This window comes from Tupaia chinensis, unplaced genomic scaffold (genome assembly GCF_000334495.1).
Source record: "Tupaia chinensis unplaced genomic scaffold, TupChi_1.0 Scaffold000256_1, whole genome shotgun sequence".
Taxonomy (NCBI): Eukaryota; Metazoa; Chordata; class Mammalia; order Scandentia; family Tupaiidae; genus Tupaia; species Tupaia belangeri.
This window is the reverse complement of record NW_006159736.1, coordinates 4,086,951-4,114,640: the sequence shown is the minus strand read 5'-3', so window position 1 is coordinate 4,114,640 and position 27,690 is coordinate 4,086,951. Positions and strand designations below refer to the sequence as shown.

General features: G+C 37.1%; 1 protein-coding gene across 1 annotated transcript in view; it reads left to right on the top strand.

The window, feature by feature from the left end:
- HCRTR2 (hypocretin receptor 2) overlaps positions 1 to 27,690 on the top strand; it is a 107,573-nt gene that overhangs the window by 47,244 nt on the left and 32,639 nt on the right. The window contains exons 2-3 of the mRNA XM_006149187.1: positions 17,301 to 17,479; positions 26,084 to 26,327. Of these exons, the coding sequence (XP_006149249.1) occupies positions 17,301 to 17,479; positions 26,084 to 26,327 (423 nt within the window). The remainder of the gene's footprint in view (positions 1 to 17,300; positions 17,480 to 26,083; positions 26,328 to 27,690) is intronic.

Sequence of the window (27,690 nt, the reverse complement as noted above, 5' to 3'; positions counted from 1 at the left end):
CAAAGGCAGGATGTCTGTGATTGACCGAGGCATAGTGGTTGTGATTGGTTATAACTTAGCAACTTTACAAAGGCAGCACTTTTCCGAGTGAGGTTGCAGTTTGCTTACATAAAGTAAAGTAGGAGTACGGAGGCTTTACTTTACTTTACAATATACTTTAACACACCAAAACATTTTTCATTGTCCCTTAGCATAGTGACTGACATATATGAGTTACTATACAAATTTCTACTTAATTTAAAAACAAATATACATACTGAGAGATTAAAAGAGTGTGAACCGCAGCACACAGTTTTATATTTCACACAAAATGAATGCTCATGTGTTAAAATGTAAACGTCAGTTTTGCAATGAACAGATGAATGGATTGAAAAAGTGTGGCATGCATGCACTATGGAATACTACTTAGACATAAAAAGCAATGGGACCCTGGCATTTGATAGAAAGTGGATGAACATGAAAGATTTACTGCTAAGCAAGGCAAGCCAGACTATGAAAGAGAGGCATTGAATGGCTCCACTTAATTTATACTGAATGTCTGCACTCTATGGCAGAGACTGAAAGATTTGAAGGTATAAAGGCATGGCAAGCAACTGTGGATACTAGAGATAGTGTGGGAGGGGGGTGAGAAAGAAGAAAACCATTGAAGGGACACAAAAATGAAAAGTTATCTGTTGATAATATGTATGGTAATATCTTTGATTGAACCAATATGCAGTGTATTCGGGATGGGGAAATTCACTTGGTATGCTATAATGATACACAGTGATCGAATGTAAAATACAAATATATTAAATTAAATTTTAAAAATATAAGTTTATTTTGGTGCAAAGATTTTAAAAATATATTATCTCCAGGAATGAACCTGTGCCTGAACCAAATAAGGAAGAGGAAGAATGGGAAAGGTTGTGGTCTGTTAATGGAGAAGACTTGAAGGCTTCTCCTGTGTTAAAACAGGCTTATTAAAAACTGCATGTCCCCTTTAACTCATGATGGCACTGGATTCTGAGAGACCAGAAGATGCTATGAGAGGAGTCTACAGAGGGACAATGGCAATCAAGACTGGGACCCCAAAGGAGAAAGAAGGAAAGGGAGGATACTAAAGAAACTGTATTTCTGGAGAGAGACACGTCAAGCAAGATTGGCAATGGACACTCCAAGGGAATTCATGATGGGTTTCCATCCCAGATTTCAGAGATCCTGGTGAAGAGACTGAACTCAGAGAGTCTCGGGCCAGTCTCCACTCTCAACATGAGTGATTTCCACATGAATTTGATACCATGGGATCCAGCAAGTCATGGAAGAAACATAAAGAATGTACCATATTCACTCACAAACAGCATGAAGAATTCAAAGCTCTGTTTAGCCAGACTATGTTTCCAGATAAAATTCTCCAAAAGAAACTAACTTCAAAACTCAAACTACAGCAGTCAGAGTAAAGGTCTGATGCAGTGAGGGATACCTGGTAACCTCTCCAAGACACATTCAACCTAGTAATTCCCTAACGCAATAATAACATTTCACCTATTGAGTAGCTACTGAATTGGTATGGAAATGGGCATCTTGCATATGTTGAAAAGGCAGTTCAAAATGAGAAATATTGAGGTCTGGAAGAAAAGTGAGTGTGGCACAAAGAAAATAAGCAATAAAACTAGAACTAAAATTCTATATAAGTCTTGTTTATAGTATTTGTACTATGGAATTCAAATAGGCGAAGGGCTCTATTCTAGACAGACTTCTTGCTATTGTCCTCTTAAGCAATATATTTGTCCAAACGTTACCAACAAGTAATTCCTTCCAATCTCTGACTCCGCTAAGACCCCCAAAATTTTTGTTGGAGTATTCCTCATGGTTGAGGTTTCCTAACATAACCCTGGAAAATCCTTCTGTTCAAATTACTCACCTCTCCCTACAACCCTGGACTAGCCCCCTCTCTGAAGCCCAAACACAATCCATTAATAATGTTTTTGTACCATTCCAGACCATTAATACTGATTTGGAGAAATGAGTACCTTATGAAATAATAAAAAAAAAGATACATTTTATAAAGCCAAGTGAGAGACAAAGATTTTTTTTTGAATACCAATAATGATTTTTAAAATGAGAGTTATTGTACACTAGTGTCAAACTTAATTTGAATGTCAGAATCCTGAACAAGCCTAAAATTAGTACTATTTGGGGAAGAGTAAATAGACTTTGCCTCCATTTATTCATGCAGTTATTTCTAATATATGTGAAGATAGCAAGCCAAGTATGATTTAAAAACTAAATTAAATTTAAATTTAATTTAGTAAAATGAAATGTATAGTGGTAACTATCAAATCCACTTAAATTCATTAAATGTAAATGATTGTAAAATAGAAATAGGTATGGTTTGTAGCACAGACTGGACTTGTTATAATATAACTCTGCCATGACAGAAAGGTTTTCCTTCAGTCTCTCCACTAGGAGCAAACACATTTAATATAGTCCATCCTATTCGAACAAAGGTCACTCTGTTATTTTCACCCATCATACTTTTAAACATTGTTTCAGGAATATATGTGAGCATAATTATAGAAAATGCCAAAGTAGAAGTATAATAGATAAAGTTCTCTTTTTCTCTCCAGGATCAACTACCACAATAAATCCCCTAATGTCAAAAATAAAATCTGAGTCATATAAACTTTACAGTCAGTTACTCAGCAGCAATTCATTGGGTATTTGCAATATTCAGAATAGGGCCCCTGTCTTTAGAAAATAAAAAATAAAATGATCAGTTCTGTAAATGACATAATTCCCCCCACCCCCCACCATAGGGCACATGTACTCACTGGAGAGAGACAGAAAAAGAAAGAAGGAAAGTGACAAATCATACCCCAGAGAGGATAGCCATGCTGCAATTCTTTCTCTTTCATTCTCCTCTTGGGATTTTGAGCATGTATACACACATTTTCTGCATGGTTTTCAAGCCACAGGCTCCAGGACTTGAACTGCAGTCAGCCATGTGGTAGTCTAGCACCTTAACGACCATGCCATCTGCTGGTCCTGACACAAGTCATTACTTAAAAAGACTATATTAATGTACCAGCAGATGGCATAATGGTTATGACACTGGACTCCCGCATGGCTAACAGCGATTTGAATCCTGCACCTGGCAGCTCGAAACTCACACTGGGCGCATGCCCAAAATCCCAAGAGGAGAATGAAGGAGAAGGGATTGTGGTGTGGCCATCACCCCAGGAGATGATTTCTCACTTTCTGCCTCTCCATGAGTGCACATGCCCTTTAGCAAAAATCTCTCTAGCAAAAAAAAGAGACTATACTAAATCTATAACTAAAATATAAAATAAAAAATAGACTATAGCAAATCTGAAGTTACAAAAAAGACCACATGAAAAGCGGTAAAATAAAAATAAAATATACATTTCAGAAATAACTTGTAGTTTTAAAAATAAGTCCTGCGGCCAGCAGGTTGCTTGGTGGTTAAGGCCTTGTACTCAGATATGGCCAACTATGACTTGAGTCCTGGACCTGGTGGCTTGCTTTCTTACTTTCCTTCTCTCCCCCCTCCCCCCTCTCCGTCTTTCTCTGATGAGCACTTGTGCCCCATAGCAAATTAAAATAAATTAATTTAAAAAACTAAAATAAATAATCCTTTAAAAAAATAAGTATAGATTAAAACTAAGAAACCATTATGTTAATTCTGAAAGAGATCACATTCTAAAGTAGGCACCCCATTGGCTCCATACCATTTCTAAATAACAGCTTTATAAAATAACAAGTCCTTGAAAAGGATGTTCTCCCCATTATCAGATAGATAATAGCACATAAAAAATGTTTAATGAGGGGCTGGCAGGTGGCATGGACTCCCATATGGCCGACCTAGGTTTGAATCCTGGACCTAGCAGCTTGCTTTTCTTTCTCTCTCTCTTTCAGTTTGTCCCTCTCTGTTCAAATTCTAATAAATAAATAAATAAATAAAGTTAAATAAAATAATTCTTTGTAAAAAATAAAAAATGTTTATTGAAATTTAATGTGGGGGGTAAAAAAGCAACGAACACCCTGACAAGCACTGACAACAATCTAAAACAAGTGGGACACTCAGGCTTGCTGGTAAGAGTATCAACTGATACTGCAACAGCACTTTGAAAAGCTCATTGGCAGTTATGTAGTAGTGGTGATCATATGTGCATTCTATGAAAGCAATTTTATTCTTAGACATGTAACTAACAGTCACCTGAGTGTGGCAGGAGACATACACAAGAGTATTACTACAACTCTGTTTACCATAGGCTTCAATTAGAATGAACCAAAATGTCCACCAACAGTAGAACGAATCAAAGGCATCCAATCATACATTAGAACTTTGAAGACAATGAAAACGACAAAGTTACAGATACATGTTGGGTGTATGGACATATAAAAATATTGCAAGTGAAGGAAGTCAGACACAGAATACCACATACACTTTGATTCCATTTAGATAAAAGTAAAAAGAGGTAAAAATTAGTCTGTGGTGTTACACATCAGTATGTGGATGCAGGAGGTATGCTGAAGAGGAAGCATAAAGGGAGCTTCTGGGGTGCTGGTTATATTCTATTTCTTGGTCTTAATAGTAATTACAGGGGCAAGTACACTCCATGATAATTTAATAATTACAGCAATAAAAACAAAATTTTATTATGCAAATTACTCTTTTTCAAATAAATGTGTTGGAAATAATATCTTTCATTCCTTACTTGGCATGTATTTTCTTTTTCTTTCTTCTTTTTTTTTTTTTTTTTTTAGAGATTTTTGCCATAGGGAGTGTGTGCAATTGACTACATGAGAGTCCAATGATGTAACCATCACACCATCTACTGGTCCCATAGCCTGTGTTTTCATACTCGTTGATGTACTCTAATTTTACAGTTGTTTAATTTATCAAATATTTTCTTCAGGTTTAATAAAGGAATATGTTCAAGAAATAATTACCCCCAGAGTCAAAACAATGGGAAACATTTATTTTTATATTTCATGTTTAGATTTTTAATTTATTTATAATTGGTAACTGTGAATGAGATGATTTTGAGATCAAATTAATTTTCCCTATAGATATAAATTTATTCAGTGCCATTTACAGAAAAGCTATTCCTTTCATTATACAACACATGCCGCTTTCACCACATATCATGAGTTTCTATACATAAAGACAGGGATTTCAACTTTTGATTCTATTCTCTTTTCTTTTTTTGGAGAGGGTTTTTCTTTTCGCTATAGGGTGCATGCGCTCGCCAGACAGACAGAGAGAGACATAGAGACAGAAAGCGAGAAATCACCCCCCAGGGGGATGGTCACGCCGCAATCCCTTCTCCTCCATTCTCCTCTCGGGATCTTGGGCACGCACGCACACGCGCCCGGTGTGAGTTTTAAGCCACCAGGCCCAGGACGCGAACCGCGGTCGACTATGTGGGAGTCCAGCGACATAGCCATTACGCTAGCTGCTGGTTCCCTATTCTCTTATTTTTTATGCTTATGCCAATACTATAATATTTGGTTTACTTAAGTTTTAAAATCATATTAGTTAGCTAATAATGTGAACGCTTTCAAATTGCTCTTAAATATCATTGTGGCCAATTTTTACCAGTAATATTTCCATATAAATTTTCGAATCACCTTGTCCAGTTTTGCCAAAATGAAGCTTGGATTTGGACTGAGAATGCATTGAACCTCTTAATTTTATTTCCTTGATTATTAAGCAATAAGACAGTCCTTGCTGTCAAGCAGTATTTACGGTAATCATCCTCAGTTCTCATCTCCTTATCCTTCTATTTAATTCTTTACCAAGGCCTCATATTTCAATCTCATTGTTATTAAAGGGAAAGTGAGAAATCATTTTTGGGGAGGGAGGATAGCTAAGCCACAACCTCTTCTCCTCCATTCTTCTGGGATTTGGGGGCGTGCACACACATGTGCCTGGCATGAATTTCAAGCCATCAGATCTGGGTCTCAAGCTGTAGTCTGCCATGTGAGAGTCTAGTGCCTTAACCATGGTGCCACCTGCTGGCTCCAATTTTTTTTTTTAATTCATTAACTTTTTCTAGTTATTTTTTTACCACTTTACTTTCTTGAAGTTTTAAAACTGTCAAAATTGGTCCCTCTTGCTCCTGGTTTAAAGGCATATAATTTCCACACATCCCCCAAAAGTCATCTTTAAAAAATAGAAATAATAGAAATGGAATGTTATAAGATTCTTGCTTAAAATCCATTATAATTCTCTAGTCTATAGGACTATATCCTTTAACATGGCATGCAAACACACACACACACACACACACACACACACACACACACATACCACATTGTGATCCATGAGATGAATTTAAGGTGAAACATAGAGAAAATGAAAAAATTGCATTAAGATTCTGATACGGAAAGTGATAGAGAGCCAAGAACTAGAATCATAACTTTGGGTTTGTCTCCTAGAGATGAGAATTAAAGTCATGAAAGTTAATAACAATTTAGGAAAGAGTATGAAGGAAAAAATATTGAAGACAAATTAAGTGGAAAAAGAGAGAAAGTTTTGTTTGCATAAAGGAGAGAGTTTCTGTAAAGTGATCCAAAAAGTAAGTTTATTCCAGACAGAAAGATGAAGAGAAGTCAAACATCAGGGGAAAGTCAGTAGTTTGTGTGTGTAAATGAGCGCAATGGGATTGAACATGAGAACTGACCCTGTGGTCCTGAAGAGCTCTGGGACAGAGGAGAAATCAAGCTAATTCTGAGAGACTGCAGTGGGGACAGGCATTTATGATTTACCTGCAAAGAATAAACAGACATAGATAACTAAGATGTTAATGTCGCCCCCCCCCAAAAAAAAAGAAAAATACTCCATTTCAGTTGCTATAACTACTAGCATAGCCACTAATAGAACTACAGACTCTGAGACCTCTTGGCCCTCTCCTCAGGCCAGCATTTCAGGACCAGGAATCCTGTTACTGCTGTTTTAGTCACTGGCAGCTTCTGATTTGTGTTTGAGCCCCTTCTTGAGAAGAATCAAGCCACTCAGACACAACTGATGAGTGAAGTCAATTTTCCCACTTTCTTTCTTGTATTTTGTTTTGTTTCGTTTCGCTTGTTTGCTCCTTTGTTAGGTATACCAAAGTGAGGCATTGATTACAGTGGAGGGAGGGAGGGAGCCCAAGAAAATGGGATACCAAGGAAGAACTGTTTAAGGGGTTTTTCTTTGTGTTGGGAAGAACTTTGACTGGACTTGTTCTAGGTACGACTTGGGCATGCATTTCCCTCCTGGAATGCAGGGGCACATGCTGGATGGGTCCAATTATCTTTCTAATGTGAGTGGGTACAAGGATCAGAAGATTCTTTTCGTAGAACTTTGGGACACAAATTATTCAAGAACAAGATTTTTGCATCTTAGATCAAGGGAATATGGTGACTGGGAGAAGAGGAATTGTCAGGAGCCACACAGCAGGGGCTCTCCCCTGTGGGTAGGGAGTGAAAGGGGACTGTTCTATCCACCTGTAAATGGGGTTCAATTCCTGTCTCAATCCCCAAAGAGCATTCTGGTTGCTTACTAAAGAATTTGTTTTTGGACTCGATTTCTGTAGATTATCATCTCCTTTGCACTTCAATTTCATAACATTCCTCTATGTATTTCCTTCTGTATATATGTGTGTGTGTGAAGATACTGACTTTGAAAATCCCTTCTCAGACAAATTACTGTGATATCTTACTTATTCCCCACACTGGTATCAACACCATAGTGACACCATTAGTCTTAAAGAGAATTCCTGTCGACATTAACCTAATGAGCAGGTGCCAATGAAAAGCTATTTGTCAAATTACAGATTCTTATATATATATAAAATCTTTTGAGTGATTTTTGCTATAGGGTGTGCGCACTTGCCAGAATGACAGAGAGAGACAGAGAGACAGAAAGCAAGAAGTATCACCCCAGGGGGTATGGCCACGCCACAATCCCTTCTCCTCCATTCTCCTCTCGGGATCTTGGGCATGCATGCACACGCACCCAGTGTGAGTTTAAGCCACTGGGTCCAGGACTCAAACCATGGTCGGCTATATGGGAATCCAGCAACATAGCCATTATGCCAACTGCTGGTCCCCCTTATATTTTCTTAAAGAAACAAAAACTGAAACACATTTTCAACATTATTGCTGTTTGTACATATATAGTCACTTGTTTTTAAATATTGGGTCATCGGAGGGACCAGCAGTTAGTGTAATGGCTATGTTGCTGGATTCCCATATAGCCGACCATGGTTTGAGTCCTGGACCCAGTGGCTTAAACTCACACTGGGTGCGTGTGCATGCATGCCCAAGATCCCGAGAGGAGAATGGAGGAGAAGGGATTGTGGCATGGCCATCTGCCCTGGGGGCTGATTTCTCACTTTCTGGCTCTCTGTCTCCCTCTGTCTGGCGAGTGCATGCGCCCTATAGCAAAAACCTCTAAAAAAAAATAAAATAAAAAAAGTATTGGGTCATTGGGAAAGTCATGAAGCTTTTTTTGCATAGAAAAACATGTCTCGACTTTTCTGAAGACCCAATATTTCTCTTTTTTTTTAAGAATTATATTTTTTAACTTCCTTCTTTTCTTTCTTTCTTTCTTTCTTTCTTTCTTTCTTTCTTTCTTTCTTTCTTTCTTTCTTTCTTTTTCTTTCTCTCTTTCTTTTAAATTTGACTGAGGCAGTGTGAGGGGTGGCAGGGAGAGAAAGTGAGAAAGCCAGCCACCAGGTCTGGGGCTCAAACTGCAGTTGACCATGTGGGAGTCCAGCACCCTTAACCACCATGCCACCAGTCGGCCCTGACCCAATATTTCTTCTACTAATACTGAATAATCTGTGGGTGGCACACTGACACAACAGGTGTACTTCATAGTAGTGTCTCATGTGTGAGCCTGGTGAAAACAACAAAAGTGGCGCATTTAGGCATCCTTTCTCTGAGACAGACTTATAGGCAACTTTGCCAGGGTATGGAGATGCACAATGGGAGACTGAGACAGGCATATCCGCCCAGAAGAGAAGGAGGTAAAACTAAAGTCGCGACAAGGAGAGCTAATACTGTCGAAGATGAGAAAAAGGCAAATGCCGCGGTTTAGCTTTGAAAGTGTTTTATCCTAAGGTTACACTGAAGGTCAGTGTCCCAGCTTATTAAACCTACAGCTTCGAATGACTCTGGGTAATTCCATGATCTGTTTCAAGACAGATTTATTTTGTTTTACAGTAGTTAAATATAGACTATCTTCTATATTATTTAGTTCTTCATTGTTTCCTGCCTTTATTTAGAAAAATCTGCTTTATTTCATCTTGATTCCTGTATTTATATCTAATTTTAGAAGGCATTGGCTGTTTTATCCTTTCTCATGCATTCTTATTGCTCTAAAACATGACTTGAAGCAATTATATTTACTTCTACATTATAAAGAATATCACAATTAATTTAACGCTTAACACCAATTCCTGAAATGACAAAGTAAGTGGTTTCAAAGACTTTCACTGACACTTTGTGGCAAAGGGTGGAACTACAGCATATTTTCTACCAGTTGTTTGCTGAAAATTTGTATGTATTTGTGTAATCTAACAAGTAACAATCAAGAAATTGCTAACTAATATACCTATTTATGTATGTATGTCAATTAAATACATAATCAAGAAGTTGAGAAATGTTTAAGATGTTTTCTAAATAGCAATATCACACCTGACTACAAATAATACACTCATTTCAAATATAAATAATTAAAATTATATCTACAAGTCACACAATTGCAGTCTTTTGCACTGATTAACACATCAGACCTACACTATTTTTGAAAAATAATTTTTTTCTTTCGCCATGTTAACTACTTAAAAACATATTTATAACTGAGGCATTAGAGTCTCTTAAGTAATTTCTTAATTTGCAGTAAAATATAAATAACATAAAATTTATCATCCTACCCACTTTTTAAGTGCATAGTTAGGTGAAGCTAAGTACATTCATATTGTACAACCATCTCCAACATCCATCTCCAGGACTATTTTTGTTTTCCAAAACTAAAACTGTACCCATGAAACAGTAGTATTTTCTTTCTCCTTTTCCCAGCCTCAAGCAAAAAAAAAAAAAAAAAAAAAAAAAAAAAAAAAATTCTTCTGTTTCTCTGATTGTAATTGCTCTGGGTATCTCATATAAATGGAATCGTATAATCATTTTTTTTTTCTGTGTGTGTCTGGTTTATTTCACTTAGCATAATTTCTATACCATGTTATCATGTTATCAGAATAAATAAATTAGCAAAGCCCTACCATAAAGTTGGTTCATTTAATACAGGTCTTTTCAAGATATTCAATAATGTATTAATTATATCCCATGCACAGTCACATGCCAGTATCATAAGCTGTATAGTCAAGTGTTTTGTGACATTTTGAGGTCCAAGTATACAGGGTTTTTTGGTTGTTTATTAATTTTCAGGAGGGTGCATGTGTTTACCAGAGAGAGACAGAGATAGAGAGAGAGAGGGAGAAGGAAGAAGAATCCCCCAATGGAATATGATCATGCCGCAATCCCTTTCTCCCATTCCGTCATCCCATCAGGATTTGAGGGCATGCAGCACATGCCCTCAGCTTGTTTTTCACTTTGAGACCAGAACTCAAGTCATTTAATTGATCATGTGGGATCCAGCTTTCTTAACCACTAAGCCAGAGGACTGGCCCCAAGTGTATGTTTTATAAAAGATGCAGTCATAATTACGCTGTCTTCATGTTCTTTATCAAGCCTTAACACCAATGGATTAATAATATATCACCTAAGTTTAAATTTATTTAAGTACAATTGCTTTGAAAAAAGTGACTTTGTCCATCTGTAATCTGATAGCTATTAAAACAGAAGCCAGTTTATTATAAGTAGAGATCATAATGGCAAAGATCTTTTTTAAAAAGTAGTCTAGCTTCCCATTTGGAAGTCAGTTTAATCTCTGGCCCATGCAATAACAGACAAATCACTCAGGTCACTTTCACAGACTAAATCTGTATCTTATCTTTAAAAATCCCTCTTTACTTTATGGGCTTAGATGTTCTCATGCAGCTTGAGCCACTTTCCACATATTTGTCTTACAGAGATAGGGCAGGAGTTATAGATCAAATTCCTACAGAGAATGACATGGTAAGCCAAATGATGGGGTGAAAGATAAGGAAAGATGAGTTATTTTCCTTTTCTAGGCAGCTCTGCATTTCAGAAATCCCCATTTCAGTTAAGTCTGTATTAGAGTTGGAGCTTCAGCCCATGTGCATTCTTCTCTTGTGTTATCATCTTTCACTCCTATGTGCTCCGTTATTTCTTGCTTCTTCCTGGTGAGTAAGGGCAGGTTCTCAATTATAGACTAACTACTAATGGACCTTAATGTTGGTATATCTTGGTCATTCACAGAACTGATTTCAAAAGGACAACCGAGTTCAGGTCTTGGGACTTACCAAAACTCATCAGAGGGTAGAATATGGAGAATTAAGGACCATAACCGATTGATGTTTGAGAAAACACAAACAAGAATCTAAGTTCTCTGTCGGCTCTCAGATTTTACTCAAAAGGAATGAAAAAAATATATGTTCCATTTAGCCATTAGAATTTTTTCTCTCCTTTTAAAGGACTTTTTTTTTGAGATGGTGTACTGTAACTATGGCAACGAAATACTGTAAATTTTCGAGTAAATCAACCCCAAAAATCGTTATTGCAATGTATGCTCTAGGAAGTGTTTTTGTTGGGAGAAAGGCTATTTAAAAAAAAAAAAAGAAAGAAAAGTGAGGAGAAGGGAAAGGTCAGCTTATACAGAGCCTTTGTGCTAATGGAGAGATAAAAATCAACACAAAAATACCCATAATGAAACACAATATTTTCAGAATGTGATTCATGACTCTAAAAAGTACAAAATGTGATAGGGTTTCAGAAAATGAAGGAACTATGCTGAGTTAGGCAAATTACAAGATATTTGGTGAAGCAAAATTTTTTTGGTTCAATTGGCTGGATAGTATTTGGTAGGATTTAATTAGTTGGAAAAGGAATTGAAGTATAGACATCTCCTGGCAGAAGGGTAGACTACATTTCATCTACACTGAGATATCAAAGTTATCCTGGTGCTCTGAGTATGTTATAGAGAGCATTGCAAGATACAATGGGAATGTTCAGCTAGAACCCAATGTTGGGGTGGCCATCCAGGATTTTGTAGTTAGTCCAGAAGAAAAGAGAACTCCTGTTAAATTGATAAACAGGTTCAATATAACGAAACCACTAAAGGGAAACTCCTATATTTTAACTAATGGTTACAACGATCTGAAATTGGGTATCTGCAATAGCAGTAGAAAGGATGTGATAGAGGTGGATATTTGAAGAATTTCAAACATAGGTCATTGGGGAGAGAATAAATATATTGCATTTTAAAGAAATAGAAAGTGTAGGATGAGTTTATAAGAAAATGGGACAGATTTATCTTTGCATACATTTGAAAGGCTATCAGGAGAAGGTGGTATTTATTTTGGACTTTAGGACTTTGAGAGAAAATCAACAAAAAAATTTGTTTAACAGAAAATTAGAAAATATGTACATGAAGATGTGTGTGAAGTTCTGAACAACTCATATACAGAGAGGTATTGATAATTTGTAGTGATTGCAATAAAATGAAACCAGTGGTGAAAAGCAAAAGCCCTGCTGCTGTAAATGAAGAATCTTGTGGTAATTTTTTTTATCTCAGAGAAGAAAAATCTTGGAAAATAGGCATAATTATGGTCTTTAAATATCTGGATAAACATACTATGAACCACCCTTAACATATTTGAAATGCTATAGTAATATAAAGTTCAAATTCTAATTTCTCCAATTGTCCCCATAAGGTTCTTTATATATTTCTTTTGTTTTCTTGCTAGAATTTAAAAGTAAATATTTAATCTTACATTGCAAGGAAATTAATTCTCAGTAAATACACACACACACTCCCAAGAAAGTGTAATTTGGCTATAAAGAATGCTTACAAGATCACAGACTGTCTTAATAGAGAGAGTGACCAAAGCAGTTATCCTATTCATTGCTTCTCTGAGTAGATTACATCAGAAGACGTGTGAGCAGTTACAGATGGCTCATTTAGAACCATTACTGATAAACTGGAGCATGTTCAGAATAAAGGGACCAGGATAATGTGGAATGCAAAACTCTGCAGTTGCACTAAGGGTTCTAGTGATCTTTAGCCTGGAAAAGCAAAGGCCAAGTAAATAGGCATAGCCATGGTTCTTAAATATTTGCATGATCACTGTTGGGGGTTGAATTGCATTCCCCTAAAGTATATTATGAAATCCTAACTCCCATTACCTCAGAATGTAACCTTATATGGAAATGGGGTCATTGCAGATGTAGTTTGTTAAGATGAAGTCATACTGCAACAGAGTGAGCCTACTGCACTGTGCTGGTATCCTTACAAGAAGAGGACCATCTAAAGACAGAAACACAGGACAATGCCACATGATGATGAAGAGAGATTGGAATTATGCTGCTGCAAGTCAAGGAACAATAAGCCACAAGGACCTAGCAAGAGGCAAAGAAGGACTTCCCTATAGGCTTTGTAGGGAGCATAGCCCTACTGACACCTTGATTTTAGACTTCTACCCTCCAGAAAAGCAAAGCAATACATTTCTATTGTCTTAAGATACTCACTTCACAATACTTTGTTACAACAAACTAGGAAACTAATATAGGTCAACATAGAAAAATTGGTAAGAATGATGGTACAAGAGTAAAACGTGACATGCCATGAGACTGACGCACATGGGAAGGTTCTAGGTTTGCATTAAAAGATCTTCCTGAGCACATGCATGTCCATGACCAAGGCTGGCTGAGACTGGGGTGGAAAATGGCAGTAAGACCATGTTGGAGATGCTGTCTCTAGTTGCTGTCTCTGTTTCTCTAGTTATTAAATAAATAAATAAATACTTCTGAAAAAATTATAATGTATTCCAAGAAAGAATTAAGAACTAGTAACCATATAGGATCAGCATATGGCACAATGGTTACATTGCTGGGCTCCCATGTAGTCAATCACAATTTGAGTCCCAGATCCGGAGGCTTATAACGCATACCAGGTGAGTATGTGTGCATGCCTGAAATCCTGACAGGAGAATGGAGGAGAAGGGATTGTGGTGTGGCCATCCTCCCTTGGGAGGGAGGGGGTGATTTCTCATTTTGTGTCGTTCTCTGTCTCTCCTCACCCTATAGCAAAAAATGTCTCTAAAAATAAAAATAAGAACTAGTAAGCAGCAATGGAAAAAAAAACATATATTAACTCAACATGAACAAGAGTTTGCTAGCAGTTAAAGCCATCATAAAATGAACTCACAGAGCTATAGCAAGTTAACAGTCTCCTGTGTTTCTATCTTCAGTTTAGCTACTATTGGAAATGTTCAAGCAGGATATCAGGGATGTTGCAGAATGAATCAGAGAGGTTAGTCTGAATGGTATACAACCCCAAAATTCTGTATTCCTGTGTTAAAATTCTGCCAAGTAGAAGTTGGTAGATTCCTTGTTGTCTTCTGCTTCAATCAAGAGTATATAGTATAGTATAGAATAATGGCTACAATTTAAGTCTAAGCTCCAAGTACTTGTTTTTTTCTCATGTAGATGTCTTAACTTTTCTATCCTTAGTTTCCCACCTATTAAAGAGGGGTACTAATAGTACTCACTTCACAGTGTTATTATGAGTGAACTCATTAGTCATCTAAAGTACTTAGAAAAAGGCCAAGGCAAATAATAATTACTGAAGTTTTTGTTCAACCTCTTTCATGTTGGTTAGATACAATTTGCCAACACTGTATTCCCAACACTGATATTTTTTTATTCACCTTGAAAATATGGAGAGATGAGAGCCAGCAGGTGGTGTGGTTAAGGCGCTGGATATCACATGGCTGATTTCACAGTTCGAGTCCTGGCAGGTTGAGAATTATACCAGATACATGTGTGTTGATGCTCAAATATCCTGAGAGGAGAGTGGAGGGAAAGGGATTGTGCCATGGCCATCCTCCCTGAAGGGGTGATTTCTCACTCTCTCTCTGTCTCCCTCTGCTCCTTCTGCTGAGTGCATATGTACTTTGACAAAAATCTAAATATATATATACATATATCTATATATATATACACACACAAGGAGTTGAAAGGTAAACCAAACTTAATTGCATTTTTTTTAGCTTTCTTTCTTAGAGACAGAAAGAGAGAGAGAGAGGCATCCCTACCAGGATCCTGGTGATATGAACCCTCCTGCCCCCACGTCAACCACCCAGGACTGTGAGCACTCACACATGAGCCTGACAAACAGAGGGAGACCTTGGGGCACAAACCTGGGACCATCCCCTGTGTTCTCAGCATAATGAAGTGTTGTGTTACGCTGTGTCACTGTGGCTAGCTTTATCACATTTATTTTAAGTCCTATTTTTTTTTCAAGATCCAGTGTTGCACCATTTGGATCATTTGATGGTCAACGACCAGAAATACAATATTTTTGCAAATTTTCTCATAACAAACTGTGAAAGTGTGTTTGTAGATGGCTAGGGTGGATTTGTGTGTATGTGCATGTGTTTCTAGTGTTTGTGGGAAATAAATCATTCAATAGCATCATTTTCAAAGAGTAAAGACTACAGTTTAGCCTGATTAAGGCTCACCTGAGTTTGAGCGTATTGAAGTGTTGAAGTTAGGAGAAAATGTGAAATTTTCAAAATTTAATCCTCAGAAATTAGGTATTTAATTAAATCATCTCTTGGTAACTGACAGCCGATTTCAGCTTGAAGTAGTGAAAGCATTTTCTTTCTCTCTTTCTTTCTTTGGAGAGAGATTTTTGCTTGCTGGAGAGACAGAGAGAGACATAAAGCAATAAATCACTCCCTAGGAGGGATGGTCATGTCACAATCCCTTCTCCTTCATTCTTCTCTCAGGATCTTAGGCATGCAAGCAAAAGCACCCAATGTGATTTTTAAGCCACTGTGTCTGGGACTTGAACTACAATGTAACCATTATACCACCTGCTAGCCCCGAGAGCATTTTCTAGCATATATAACAAACTCTTAATAAATAGTATATAATTGTCAAAAAGAAATCTTTACTCAGTGACTTCAATTTTTTTTTTAAAAAAGGTGCATTTTTATTTCTTTAGTATGTAAGGTTACTAATCACTGCATCATTTGGACGCATAGGTGACAGCTCTGACAGGATAATGATACCCAAATTCACAGTTTCTTTCAGGGACACAAACCCATCAATAGAGGTGGGTAGCAATGCATACACCTATACAATTCTGGAGCCAGTGATTATGTAATCTTTGAATACATCAGCCCGGGGGAGGACAGAGAAAAGAACTGAGTGTTCTTTCAGAAAAGAGCAACTGAGATAGCACAGCTTTTATTTAACCTGAGGATATGCTACAAGGTGATGAGGGAGGTCAGCTGTGAAGGTATGGAGACGTATGCTTGATTTGAGGGTGAGGTTTAGACGCCATCAAGAAAAGCAGAGAGGCTGAATTCACAGAATTTATATGTGCTTTGCTATAGCCCCCTCATTTTTACAAAATAAATAAATAAGTAAAAAAAGGCAATCCGTGTGGCAAAACAACCAGCTTTTCACTTGTATCTAAACCCCAGTTGTAACTGTAGTTTCATACTTTATAAGCCACGTGTCCTTAAACACGTTTCATAAATTCCCTGTGTTTTAGTTTCCTCATGAGTAAAATGTGGGTAGTAATATCTTCTTTTAAGGTTATTGTCAGGATTCAATAATGTAAGTATATGAACCATCTAGCTCAGTATTTGGCAATAGAATAAGCACTGAATAATTGCTGGCTCTTGTTTAAAAACAAGACTCTTCATCTGTTAAAAGTTCCAAATGCAGACAGATATGGTTCAAGGTCATGGATGAGGCCAATAATACAGTTTTTTGACAATTGTTAGTTCCTAATTCATCTAGACAACTCTTTTTTGAAGTTCTACTACACTCTAAAAACTGAGAGAATAGAAAGATAAATCAAAAATTTTTCTTTAACTTTTGGATTTGTGATTCAAAATCAAATCAAAATAAATGTAGCCTTATGATCTATTGGGAAATGTCTTGTGAAGTAAATAAACTGACTTACACATGCCTTTAGCATTCACAAGGACTGACTGACTCAGTGAAAAACAATGCATAGACTAAAATGATCTTTTGTTTTCAAAATATAGGTAGACTTTGTAGATAGTTTAATTAGCCCAATGGGGTTTCCTTATCAACACCTACTTTCTTTGTTGAGTTACTGTTCCTTTTTCTTTCCAAATTAGTGTGTGTGGCCGTGTGGAAGAACCACCATATGAGGACAGTAACCAACTACTTCATAGTCAATCTTTCTCTGGCTGACGTGCTAGTGACCATCACCTGTCTTCCAGCCACGTTGGTCGTAGATATCACTGAGACCTGGTTCTTCGGACAGTCCCTCTGCAAAGTGATTCCTTACTTACAGGTAAGTGTTTGTCATACTTTGGAGTTCTCAGAAAGTTACTGAGAAAATATTTTCCATCAGAGTCATGGCCTTTTGGTAAATGAACTAGTTCAGTATATACTTGCCTAAGAAATTGGCAGGTTTAAGGTAATAATACTATCGTCTCTGGGAGAATCACGTAAGCTCTGGGTAGAAATAAACCCAGAAAACTGCCAACTCATCATTAATAGCTACACAAAACTTTTACTTCTTTGATCCCTAATTTCTCCACTGCATTCATAATAGAGTTCATTCATGAGAGAAACAGAGAGAGAGAAATGAGCACCCTGCCCAGGGCCTGGTTATGCTGTCAGTGATCCCCTTCCTTCAGGTCTTCAAACGATTAAATATTAGACATTTGTGAGGATGCTCGGTGTTTTCAGGCTGACTGGGCTAGGGATTTGAACCCCAGTTGCTATGTGGGATTCAGCTTCCCTGAGCAATGCATTACAGCTGTCCCACAGAGCTAGCCAGAGGATATCTGTTTTTATCATTGGTTTCCTCTCATACTGAGGAATTAAGAGCTACATGTCCAAGGCAGGGCAAAGAACCGGTTTTAATTTAGGTTCTAAATCAAACTACCAGGTTTGAAATCTCTGTTTTGCCGTTCACTGATTTATTATTATCAAGCCAAATTCATAAACTCTTTGTGATACGCTCATTTAAAAGTGGCAGTATTTCTGGGACCAGCAGTTGGCATAATGGCTATGTCGCTGGACTCTCATGTAGTCTACTGCAGTTCCAGTCCTGGACCCAGTGGCTTAAACTCACACCATAACGCTTTCTATCTCTGTGTTTCTCTCTTTCTTGTGAGCACACATGCTCTAAAGCAAAAACCTCTAAAAAAAAAGTGGCAATACTTTAATGAAATCTGTTTCATTTGGCTGTTGTGACAGTAGAGAATATATTATTAAATTATATATAGATAATTTATATAAATCACTTAGCACACTGATTACCGCCTCTGGAAGGTGCATCATAGAACAACATAGTGTGTTCTCAGCAAACATCAGCTATCACCATCATCACCATCAATTAAGAATAAATCCTTTCAGAGGGTAATTTTCTGATTGGTCTTATAGCTCTAATATATTTGAACAAAAACAGTACCAAGACAGTGGTCATACTACACTACTCATAGATATATTACCTTCAAAATCGGACAGTGAGTGAAATAGTGGCCCCTCTCTATTTGTCTTCCTCCACTCCTCACTCTACTCCATCTGCTCTCCTAAATAATGACCATAATATTTGGAAGAACAGAAAGGGGAGGCCTCACATAGCCCATTACTACAAATCATATTGATTAGGTTTTGGGAACTGAAATGTCACTAAGGAATCTTTAGCATAATAGTTCTTCTATGACCTTTCATAAAGAGATAAGGTATTTAAGGTCAGATGTCATTTATAGGATAGTTACAGAAAATGCCATAAAAGTTATAAGCTTCATACATACATTATGTTTAGCTATCAGCTCAGTGTGGATCAACCTGCTAAAAAACCATGAAAGGATTACAAAAACAAACTATAGCAATTTATTGGAGAGAAGTAATATACTCAACAACAGAGAAAAAAATGCCTCAGAAAACAAAACAGTAAAGAATAGTTGGCCCTGATGGTGTTTGCATAGAGGCACTGGAAATATCACAAATAACAGAATTCTAATATTTCACAATCTGGTATTTCCAGCAAGTTTTTTTATCTCTTGGTTCCAGCAATCACCCAGGAGGAAATTTCGAGAATCCTCTAAGTTTCAGGACAGTTCTAGTTGTCCAGAATATTCAACTTGCTGAAAACATTTCATATTTCCTCTGTGAACCAGAAGATTCCTTGGTAGGGAGTAGGGTGATGAGGGAGGGGTGCATCACCTTGAGGTATTCGCATTCCTGACCTAATACACAATGACACCTTCCTGGAGAGAAGGTATTCCAGTCTTCTCTGAGTACTTGAGGACAGAATAAAAGAGACATCTGAGTAGTGAACGACGCAGGGCATGGGTCTCTCTTAAATTCGCTGACAGTCGTCTCACACAGTACGACTAACAAATCTTACTGTTGGAGGAACATGCTCACTTCTGGAAGGATCCTGTCTGCTTCCTTACAGTGTCCTGTCTAGTGGTGTCTTTAGTAGATTTTCTTCTTCCACCAAGGAGAAGGCTACCAAGTAACCACAACACAAAAAAGACTAGATGGATTTGTTATCACATTCAATATTTTTTAAAAGTTTTATCCATTTATTTATTCCACGAGTGAAAAAGATAGAGAGAGAGAGGCACTTCCAACAGTGTCTTCATGCTGAAATTTACCCCCAGCTTCAGCCAACTCTGGTTCATGGGTAGCTCACACTTGGTATGTTCATAAGGTAACTGGACACCAACCCAGAACCTTCCTTTATGGGTCAACCTCACAAAGAATAGTGTTTTACTCTTTAACAAATGTCCAAGACCTCAACATTACTTCCTCATGGAAAGATTTAAATACACAGACTTGTGCACTGGTAAAGATAGTAAATTCAAACTTTTGATATTTATTATCAATTTTTCATAGAATTATCCCCAAAACAATGAACAGCGCCAATGGGCAATAGGTCTATCATTTAAATATATTATATTTTTCCCTAGTTGTAGTATTCTGAAACTAATGTTTTTTTTATCTCTGATATGATGTTTACATTCTACTGAATACCTGAGAATGTATTATATAATGCCAAGTAATATTTTAAGATTATTTGGTTGCATTTAAAATCCTTTGGGGATTTGCTACTTGGCTATGATTTATATGTTCTTTTTTTAAATCTAAATGCAATATATACTTTAGATTTATAAGTGATGTACTGTAACACTTTGGCGAATGCTTAGAAATTTTTAAAACTTTGCAAATATAATAAAACTTAGCTAAGGAGGTAAAATGACCTTTTGATAATTCTGTAATCCCAAAACCATTAACATTGGTTAAGCTATTTGTTCAGTAATTATCACGTATTTCCCTTCTCTTCTAACTCTGACAGGAGCAATTGGTTACTTTTTCAGAGTGATTTTTTGACTACAGAAGAGGCCTTACAGAGGAAATGCCAGGAAAGGAAGAACAAAAGCCAAGGGAGATGTGGGTGGTAGGTGTTAGGTGGGAAGACAGACTCCCTTTCTCTGATAGTCACCTTCAGCACTGCCCAATCTATTAGAGCCTATCATTTAAATCTGTGACTTGAGAAAAGGTCCATTTCTACTTGTTATAGATCCTTGACCTCCACTTGGCATATTTTTATGCTAGCAAAAACAGGTTCCTTCTCTACCAAAGGAAATCCCCAAACATTACCATGTGTGTTGGTGAAAAGCTGAGTATCTGAAAGCAAAAGAAAGTCCCATCATCTCAGTCCACTTTAGTCTCATTTATAATCTGCACTAGATTAATTCCTCAAATTTTGGATATCATAATCTAAATGAAAATGGCACCCAGAAGTGCACTCCTAGGAGTAAAATTCAGCAACAAAACTCCCATTTATAATCACTTATGGTAAGGTGCAATTTTATTTCCCTTCTGAGAAAATCTTAGAGATTAGATATTAGTTGTATACTATTGTGCTTCATACACCCCAAAATACAGCAGTAGACATGGTGAGTATTAAATCACTGATTGCCAATGGGTCATTCAATGGATTCTACTGTTTAATTAATCACACCAGCATATTTTCTCACTTCACTATGCAATAGGAAAGTCACTGCACTCTGAGTCACTGTTGGCGTTGGATGTCTGTCTTTCAAGTGAATAAATGTGAACTGATTATTACCTTACGTTAGTGGGAAACACTAGAAATGACATTCAAGTTTAACTATGCTACTTCTGTCCCATTCATCCAGGTTGATTAGAATTCCATTCTTAAATAATAAATCATGGAGTCTTGATGAACACTTTGCACTTCTAATTGCTAGAGAGGATAAATATGGTCCTGGCCCAACCTCTATGAAAAGTCAACTGCAGATCTAGACTGCCATAGTCCTCTTGCCAGGTTAGTGATGGTATGGAGGGGCCTACATGGTTAGCTTATTTTGCAGACAAGAAATGGAGATAGGGGTTGTAGGATGAGAATGATTTCAGAAAGACAGTACCTAAAGCATCATCAAAGAATTTTGAGGAATTGGGCCAGCAGGTGGCATGGTGGTTAAAGGCACTGGATTTCCACATGGTCGACCAAGGTTTGAGTTCTAGACCCAGCAGCTTGCTTTCTAGCTTTTCCTTTCTCTTTCTGGTCAAATTTAAAAAATAATAATAACAAATGGAATTAAATAAATAAATTTAAGAAAAAATAATTTTTAGGAGTCATTAAACAATTTAAGCCCACTGTAATAGAGTCTAGCCCTCACAGATTACAGTTAATGAGAGTTAGCCTCCAAGAATTTAGTAAAGCTTAGGCTTTTACTTGTAATGTCTCACACTATTCTGCCCTGAAAAATGGCCTGTTCTAATTAAAATCTATGACTTCAGGCTTGAGAATGGAAAAAAAAAATTAATACTATAAGCATCATCATTATTACCATAACCATAATAAGTAATAACAAACAAAAAGCACTCATGTGGCAATCCAGGGTTAGGCATCTTACATTTAACTCTCTCTCTCTCTTTTAAAGTATTTATTTATTTATCCACTCCTTTATTTTTTAATTTGACCAGAGAGAGTAACAGAGAGAGAGAGAGAGAGAGAGAGAGAGAGAGAGAGAGAAAGTGAGAAAGCAAGCCACCTGGTCCAGGACTCGAAATGGGGCCGGCCATGTGGGAGTATCCATTTCTTTAACCACTACACCACCTGCTGATCCCTCAACCAATTCTCTCTAGAGTTTCATGGTAGGTACTATTATCATCCACAATTTACAGATGAGAAAACTGAGGAATGAAAAGTTAAATAACTTAACCAAGATCACACACTCACTGTGATGTGATTCATGTCCAGGAGACCTGATTGCAGCATTGATTCCAATTATACTCTGTTGCCTCTCCCAGAGAAAATAAAAAGGATTAAGGGCGAGCAGACAGCATGAAGGTTAAGGCACTGGATTTCACAAGCCTTATTATCCAGCCAGTTAGTGTCCCAGACCCAGTGGCTTATAAAACCTACTGGGTGCATGTACATGTATGTCCAAGATCCTGAAAGAAGAATGGAGGAGAGGTGATTGAGGCTTGGCCACCCTCCCCACCCCCAACAGGGAAGATGATTTATGTCTTTCCCTCTTTATCTCTCTCTCTATCTCTCTGGCAAGTGCCCTATAGAAAAACTTAAAAAAAAAAAAAAAGAAAGAAAGAAAGAAAGAAAGAAAAGAAAAAGAAAAGGTAAGAGTTCATAAAGTGCCAGCAGGTGGCATCATGGTTAAGGCGTGACTTCCACATGACTGACCATGGTTCAAGTCCCAGATCTGACGACTTGATTTCTCACTTTCTCTTTCCTTTCTCTCTCTCTGGTGAGCTCACATGCCTTATAGCGAATTTAAAAAAATAATAATGATGATGATAAATTAAATAAATAATTTTTTAAAAGAGTTTGTAAAAAGCCTACACAGTCAAATTTCTTTCAGTTAATAGAAACACACACAACCATGGCTCAAAGCTATAAAATGGGTGACCCGACCTTGTTGCATCTAGCTAGTGGGACAATGTGACTAGATAGGCCATCCATGTCTAGTACAGAGCACTTTCTCTATGTTCTTCTTGTTCTTAGATCCCACCTCTCATCTTTACATAAAGACAATATATCAGTAAGGACGGTCTTGATGTAAGAAGCAGATACCTGCCCTTACCATATATCATGGGACCAATCTATGACCAAAATAAAAGGAAGATGACTGGACTACATGTATGATCTGAGATTGAGGTTACTACTACTATTAACTGATTCAAAAAATACTTGTTAGGTACATAATACACATTAAACACTATGCCTGTTATTTGAGACATAGCAGTAAAAATTCAGAAGCAGTAACTTCTCCCATAAAGCTTTGTTCCAATAGAGAAAACAGAAAATAAGTAAATTAGACAAAATAATTTACCATGTGGCAAGTGTCAAAAAGAAAATGCATAGGAATCTATAAAGTAAGGAGAATAAAAAGGTATCTCTTCTTTAAGGCAAAGGACCATTTTGAGAGTGATATCAGAATCCATAGCATTTCAGTAAAGAGAAATAGATTAAACACAATTATGTAAGTTAATCATGTATCTATAGACATTCTTAACCAGTTTTCTTAATATTTCCTTAAAGTTCCAAGTTAAAATATTATTTGTGGTGCTATTAATTACATAGGAATCTGGACTGGGTAAATCTATCTAGTTTTTAGAGGCAAGGTGCTTATGCTAGCAGTGAGCAAACTCCAATAAGGACATCTATATACAGAATTCTTCCATTAAAAAAAAAATGTTACCGATGGTACATGCACTTTCCAGAGACAGAGAGAGGGAAGGAAAGGAAGAGAGCACCCCCAGTTGGATCATGCTGCAATCTCTTGTCCTCCATCTTTCTCTGGGCATGCATGTACATGCACCTGGCATCATGCTGCAATCTCTTGTCCTCCATCTTTCTTTGGGTATGCATGTACATGCACCTGGCAAGTTTTTTGTTTGTTTGTTTGTTTTTGTTTTTGTTTTAGCTGCCTGGTCCAGGATTTGAACTACAGAATTAGGCTATGTGAGATATAGAGCCTTTAACCACAAGGCCATGTGCTGGCTCTAGCATTATCTTTGAATATGACTTATGGCTTTCTTCAAGTACACCAGGTTGGAAATAAACTAAAATGCAAATAGCTCTTTGATTTAGTTCATGCCCTGTTGCTTAATAACTCAATATCTGAAAAGGGATGATTTATAAAGGATATTGGTTTATTTAGCTCATGGTTTTAGAGGTCTAAGGTCAAAGAGTCACATCAGGTGAGGGTTTTCTTGCTGGCAGGGATGATTTATAAAGGATATTGGCTTATTTAGCTCATGGTTTTAGAGGTCTAAGGTCAAAGAGTCACATCAGGCGAGGGTTTTCTTGCTGGCAGGGACTCTGTGCGGAGTCACAGAGTGGCTCAGGGCATAACACGGTGAGACAGAGCAAGAGCAAACCTGTGTCTGTTTCATTCCCTCTCCTTGTAAACCCACCGATATTCAATCACATGCCCCTCAACCTGATAACCCTAATCCTAATCATCCCATAAAGATCCTACCTCTTAATCTCATAATTGGATTAAACTATCACCCTCTTTTTAAAATTTTTATTTTTAAAGTTTATTTATTTCATGAGACAAAAACAGAGAAAGAGAGAGAGTCAAAGTTGGAAAGAGTAAAAACAATCACTCTCAACAGGGTCTTATGCCACAATCCTTCCCCTAGCTTTCCCAACCAAGCAGGATCATGGCACACATGTTCCCAGAATGAACAATTTGACCTGAGAACATTGTTCTATTGCTGTATCACAGCTGCGACATGCTTTCGCCCTTTCATCCCACTACGATCAAATTTCTATTTTTTAAATCTTTAAAACAATTTTAACTTTTTTTTCATTTTTACTTGATAAGAAAGGAACAGATTAAGAAAGAGAAAAAGGGTGAAAGGGAGAGAGAAAGTAAGCAAGCAAGCCACCAGATCCAGGACTCGAACTCCAGTTGGCCATGTGGGAGTATAGCACCCTACACCACCTGCCAGCCCCCATTACAATCAAATTCCATTACATGATTTTTTAGAGAACACATTTAAGCCATAACACTCTATTACTTGAAATATAAAATGAAGTACCCATAATTCAAAAATGCTTTCTTTCAAACTATTGTAAAATATATATCACTCTCTATAAATTAAAAGAGTTTTCCTGTTTATTTATATTTTTAGTTTATTTATTTTTATAAATTCTACCACGGTATATCATTACAGCTTGTAAAATGAATTTTCCCAGCATGAATACCCTGTATATTAGGGTATTCAGTTAAAGGTATTATCATACACACTATCATCAGCAGATAAAGTTTTCCAGTTTAGAATAAACATGTGGTTTTTTTTTTTTTTCAATTGAGGATGTAATTCCCCTATCAAAGAAAAAGTTGCAGGATGAAATAATAATAGTAATTCTTCAAAGAGTGCCATATTATAAATTAAAACATTGGCATAAGTAAGATTACAGGCTAGGCCATGGTGGCACGAGTTCTGTATAATATTGGAGCCAGGGAGACCTGGGTTCAGATCCTGGGTTGACCTAAACATGCTGAGCCCAGTCACTGGTGCACCCATGATTCTGACTGGCTGATATGCTGGGGAAAGAACAGGAGCACAGGAAGACCTTGTCAAGGGTACTGCTTTTTCTCAAGAACAACAACAAAAACACTTACACTTTTCAAAGTTTCCAAAGCACCTCTTTCATTTTTCACAGAAAATATGCATTTTTCTAATATATGTGTAATGGGTTTGCTTTTATTCTTTAAGTACAAATTACTTACATTAATTGAGTTTTTGCAACTTTGAATTTTCCTACCTGTTGTGACTATATCTCTAATACAGTCAAGACATGAAGAGTGATCCTTTTAACACCTGGTGCTTCTCTTGTACTGTGTTCTTTTTTTTTTTTTTTTCTCTCCAGACTGTGTCAGTGTCTGTGTCTGTTCTCACACTGAGCTGCATTGCCTTGGATCGGTGGTATGCAATCTGTCACCCTCTGATGTTTAAGAGCACAGCCAAGCGAGCCCGGAACAGCATTGTCATCATCTGGATCGTCTCCTGCATCATAATGATTCCCCAGGCCATTGTCATGGAGTGCAGCACCATGCTCCCTGGCTTGGCCAATAAAACCACTCTCTTTACAGTGTGTGATGAGCGCTGGGGTGGTAAGTCTTTACAGCCTATGAACTGGCACTTATACTGCAACTGCAAACTGAAAGCCGGATTAGCATAGCCATTGTAAAGCTGGGCTTATATACTTTATTGGCATTTATTCGTACAGTTTTGCAAAAGTATGAAAACCAAATTGAAATCCAAAATAATTTTACAGAATAATCCCACCTATCTGAGCCCTTTGGAAATGCTATATACACTATTTTCTAGTATTCATATTTTTGATAGAGAGAATGAAAAGAGTAATTTATCCTACAATTCAGATTTGGTTATGTTAGTTTTTCATTTAAACATCTCTAAAACAAGAAGCACTCAATCATACAAATCTAAACATGGATTCTGGCATGATTAGTATTCTAGATGATGGTTCAGCATTACTTTTGTGTCAAGGGTCAAGTTTCCGAACAGGTTTCCAATATAACTGGCTTTTCTCACTTACAAACCAGGTACTGATAACATGTCCTGGAAACATGACTGGAGGTGAGTGTGTGGATCTGTGCTGTTCCCTCAATGATTCAAATGATCCAAACTTGCTTTCTCTACTCATAACAGAGTCAACTGAAGAATTTCATCACTGAGATAATTATCATCTGAATTTTTTTTAGAGGATTTTGCTATAGGGCGTGCATGCTTGCCAGAGAAAAAGAGAGAGAGAGAGTGAGAAATCACTCCCTAGGAGGGCGGAGGGTGGTCATACCAGAAAACCTTCTCCTTCATTCTCCTCTTGGGATTTTGGGCACACATGTACATGCATCTGGTGTGAGTTTTAAGTCACGGGGTCCAGGACTCAAACCACAGTCAACTACGTGGGAGTCCAGCAACATACATTACAACATCTGCTGGTGCCAATTATCATCTGATTTAAGACTTATATTATTGATGAGTCATATCTGTTTTCCCATCTGATACATAGGACAGTGAAATTTAAACAAACAGAAGTTGGGAGGTCTTATGTTCTTTGGGCTCAAAACACTCGGTAAATCTATGAGGTTTTTGTGTAATGCTGTGAGCACTTATCAGTGCCCGGTACTAGTACTAATCCGGGGCCATCAAAAAATGACAGGATAAAATAACCCAGCATTTTAGCATAGCTAGTTACAAAATTCGCACATGAAATCTGAAGAAAACAATCTGACCTCTTATGGATAAGTATATTATAATGGCTCATATTTAAGGAATTTGAACATTAGAAAAGCATTCATTTATTAGAAAGATATACATTGATGCTTATTAGAAGGATGTATTAAAAAAGCAGTGCACCTCTAGGATTATTCATAGATATGGTATTTTCAACTAGGAATATTTGAATTTATGGTAATTCCTACTTTGGTGTTTTCTTTGGAAAACTAAAAGAAA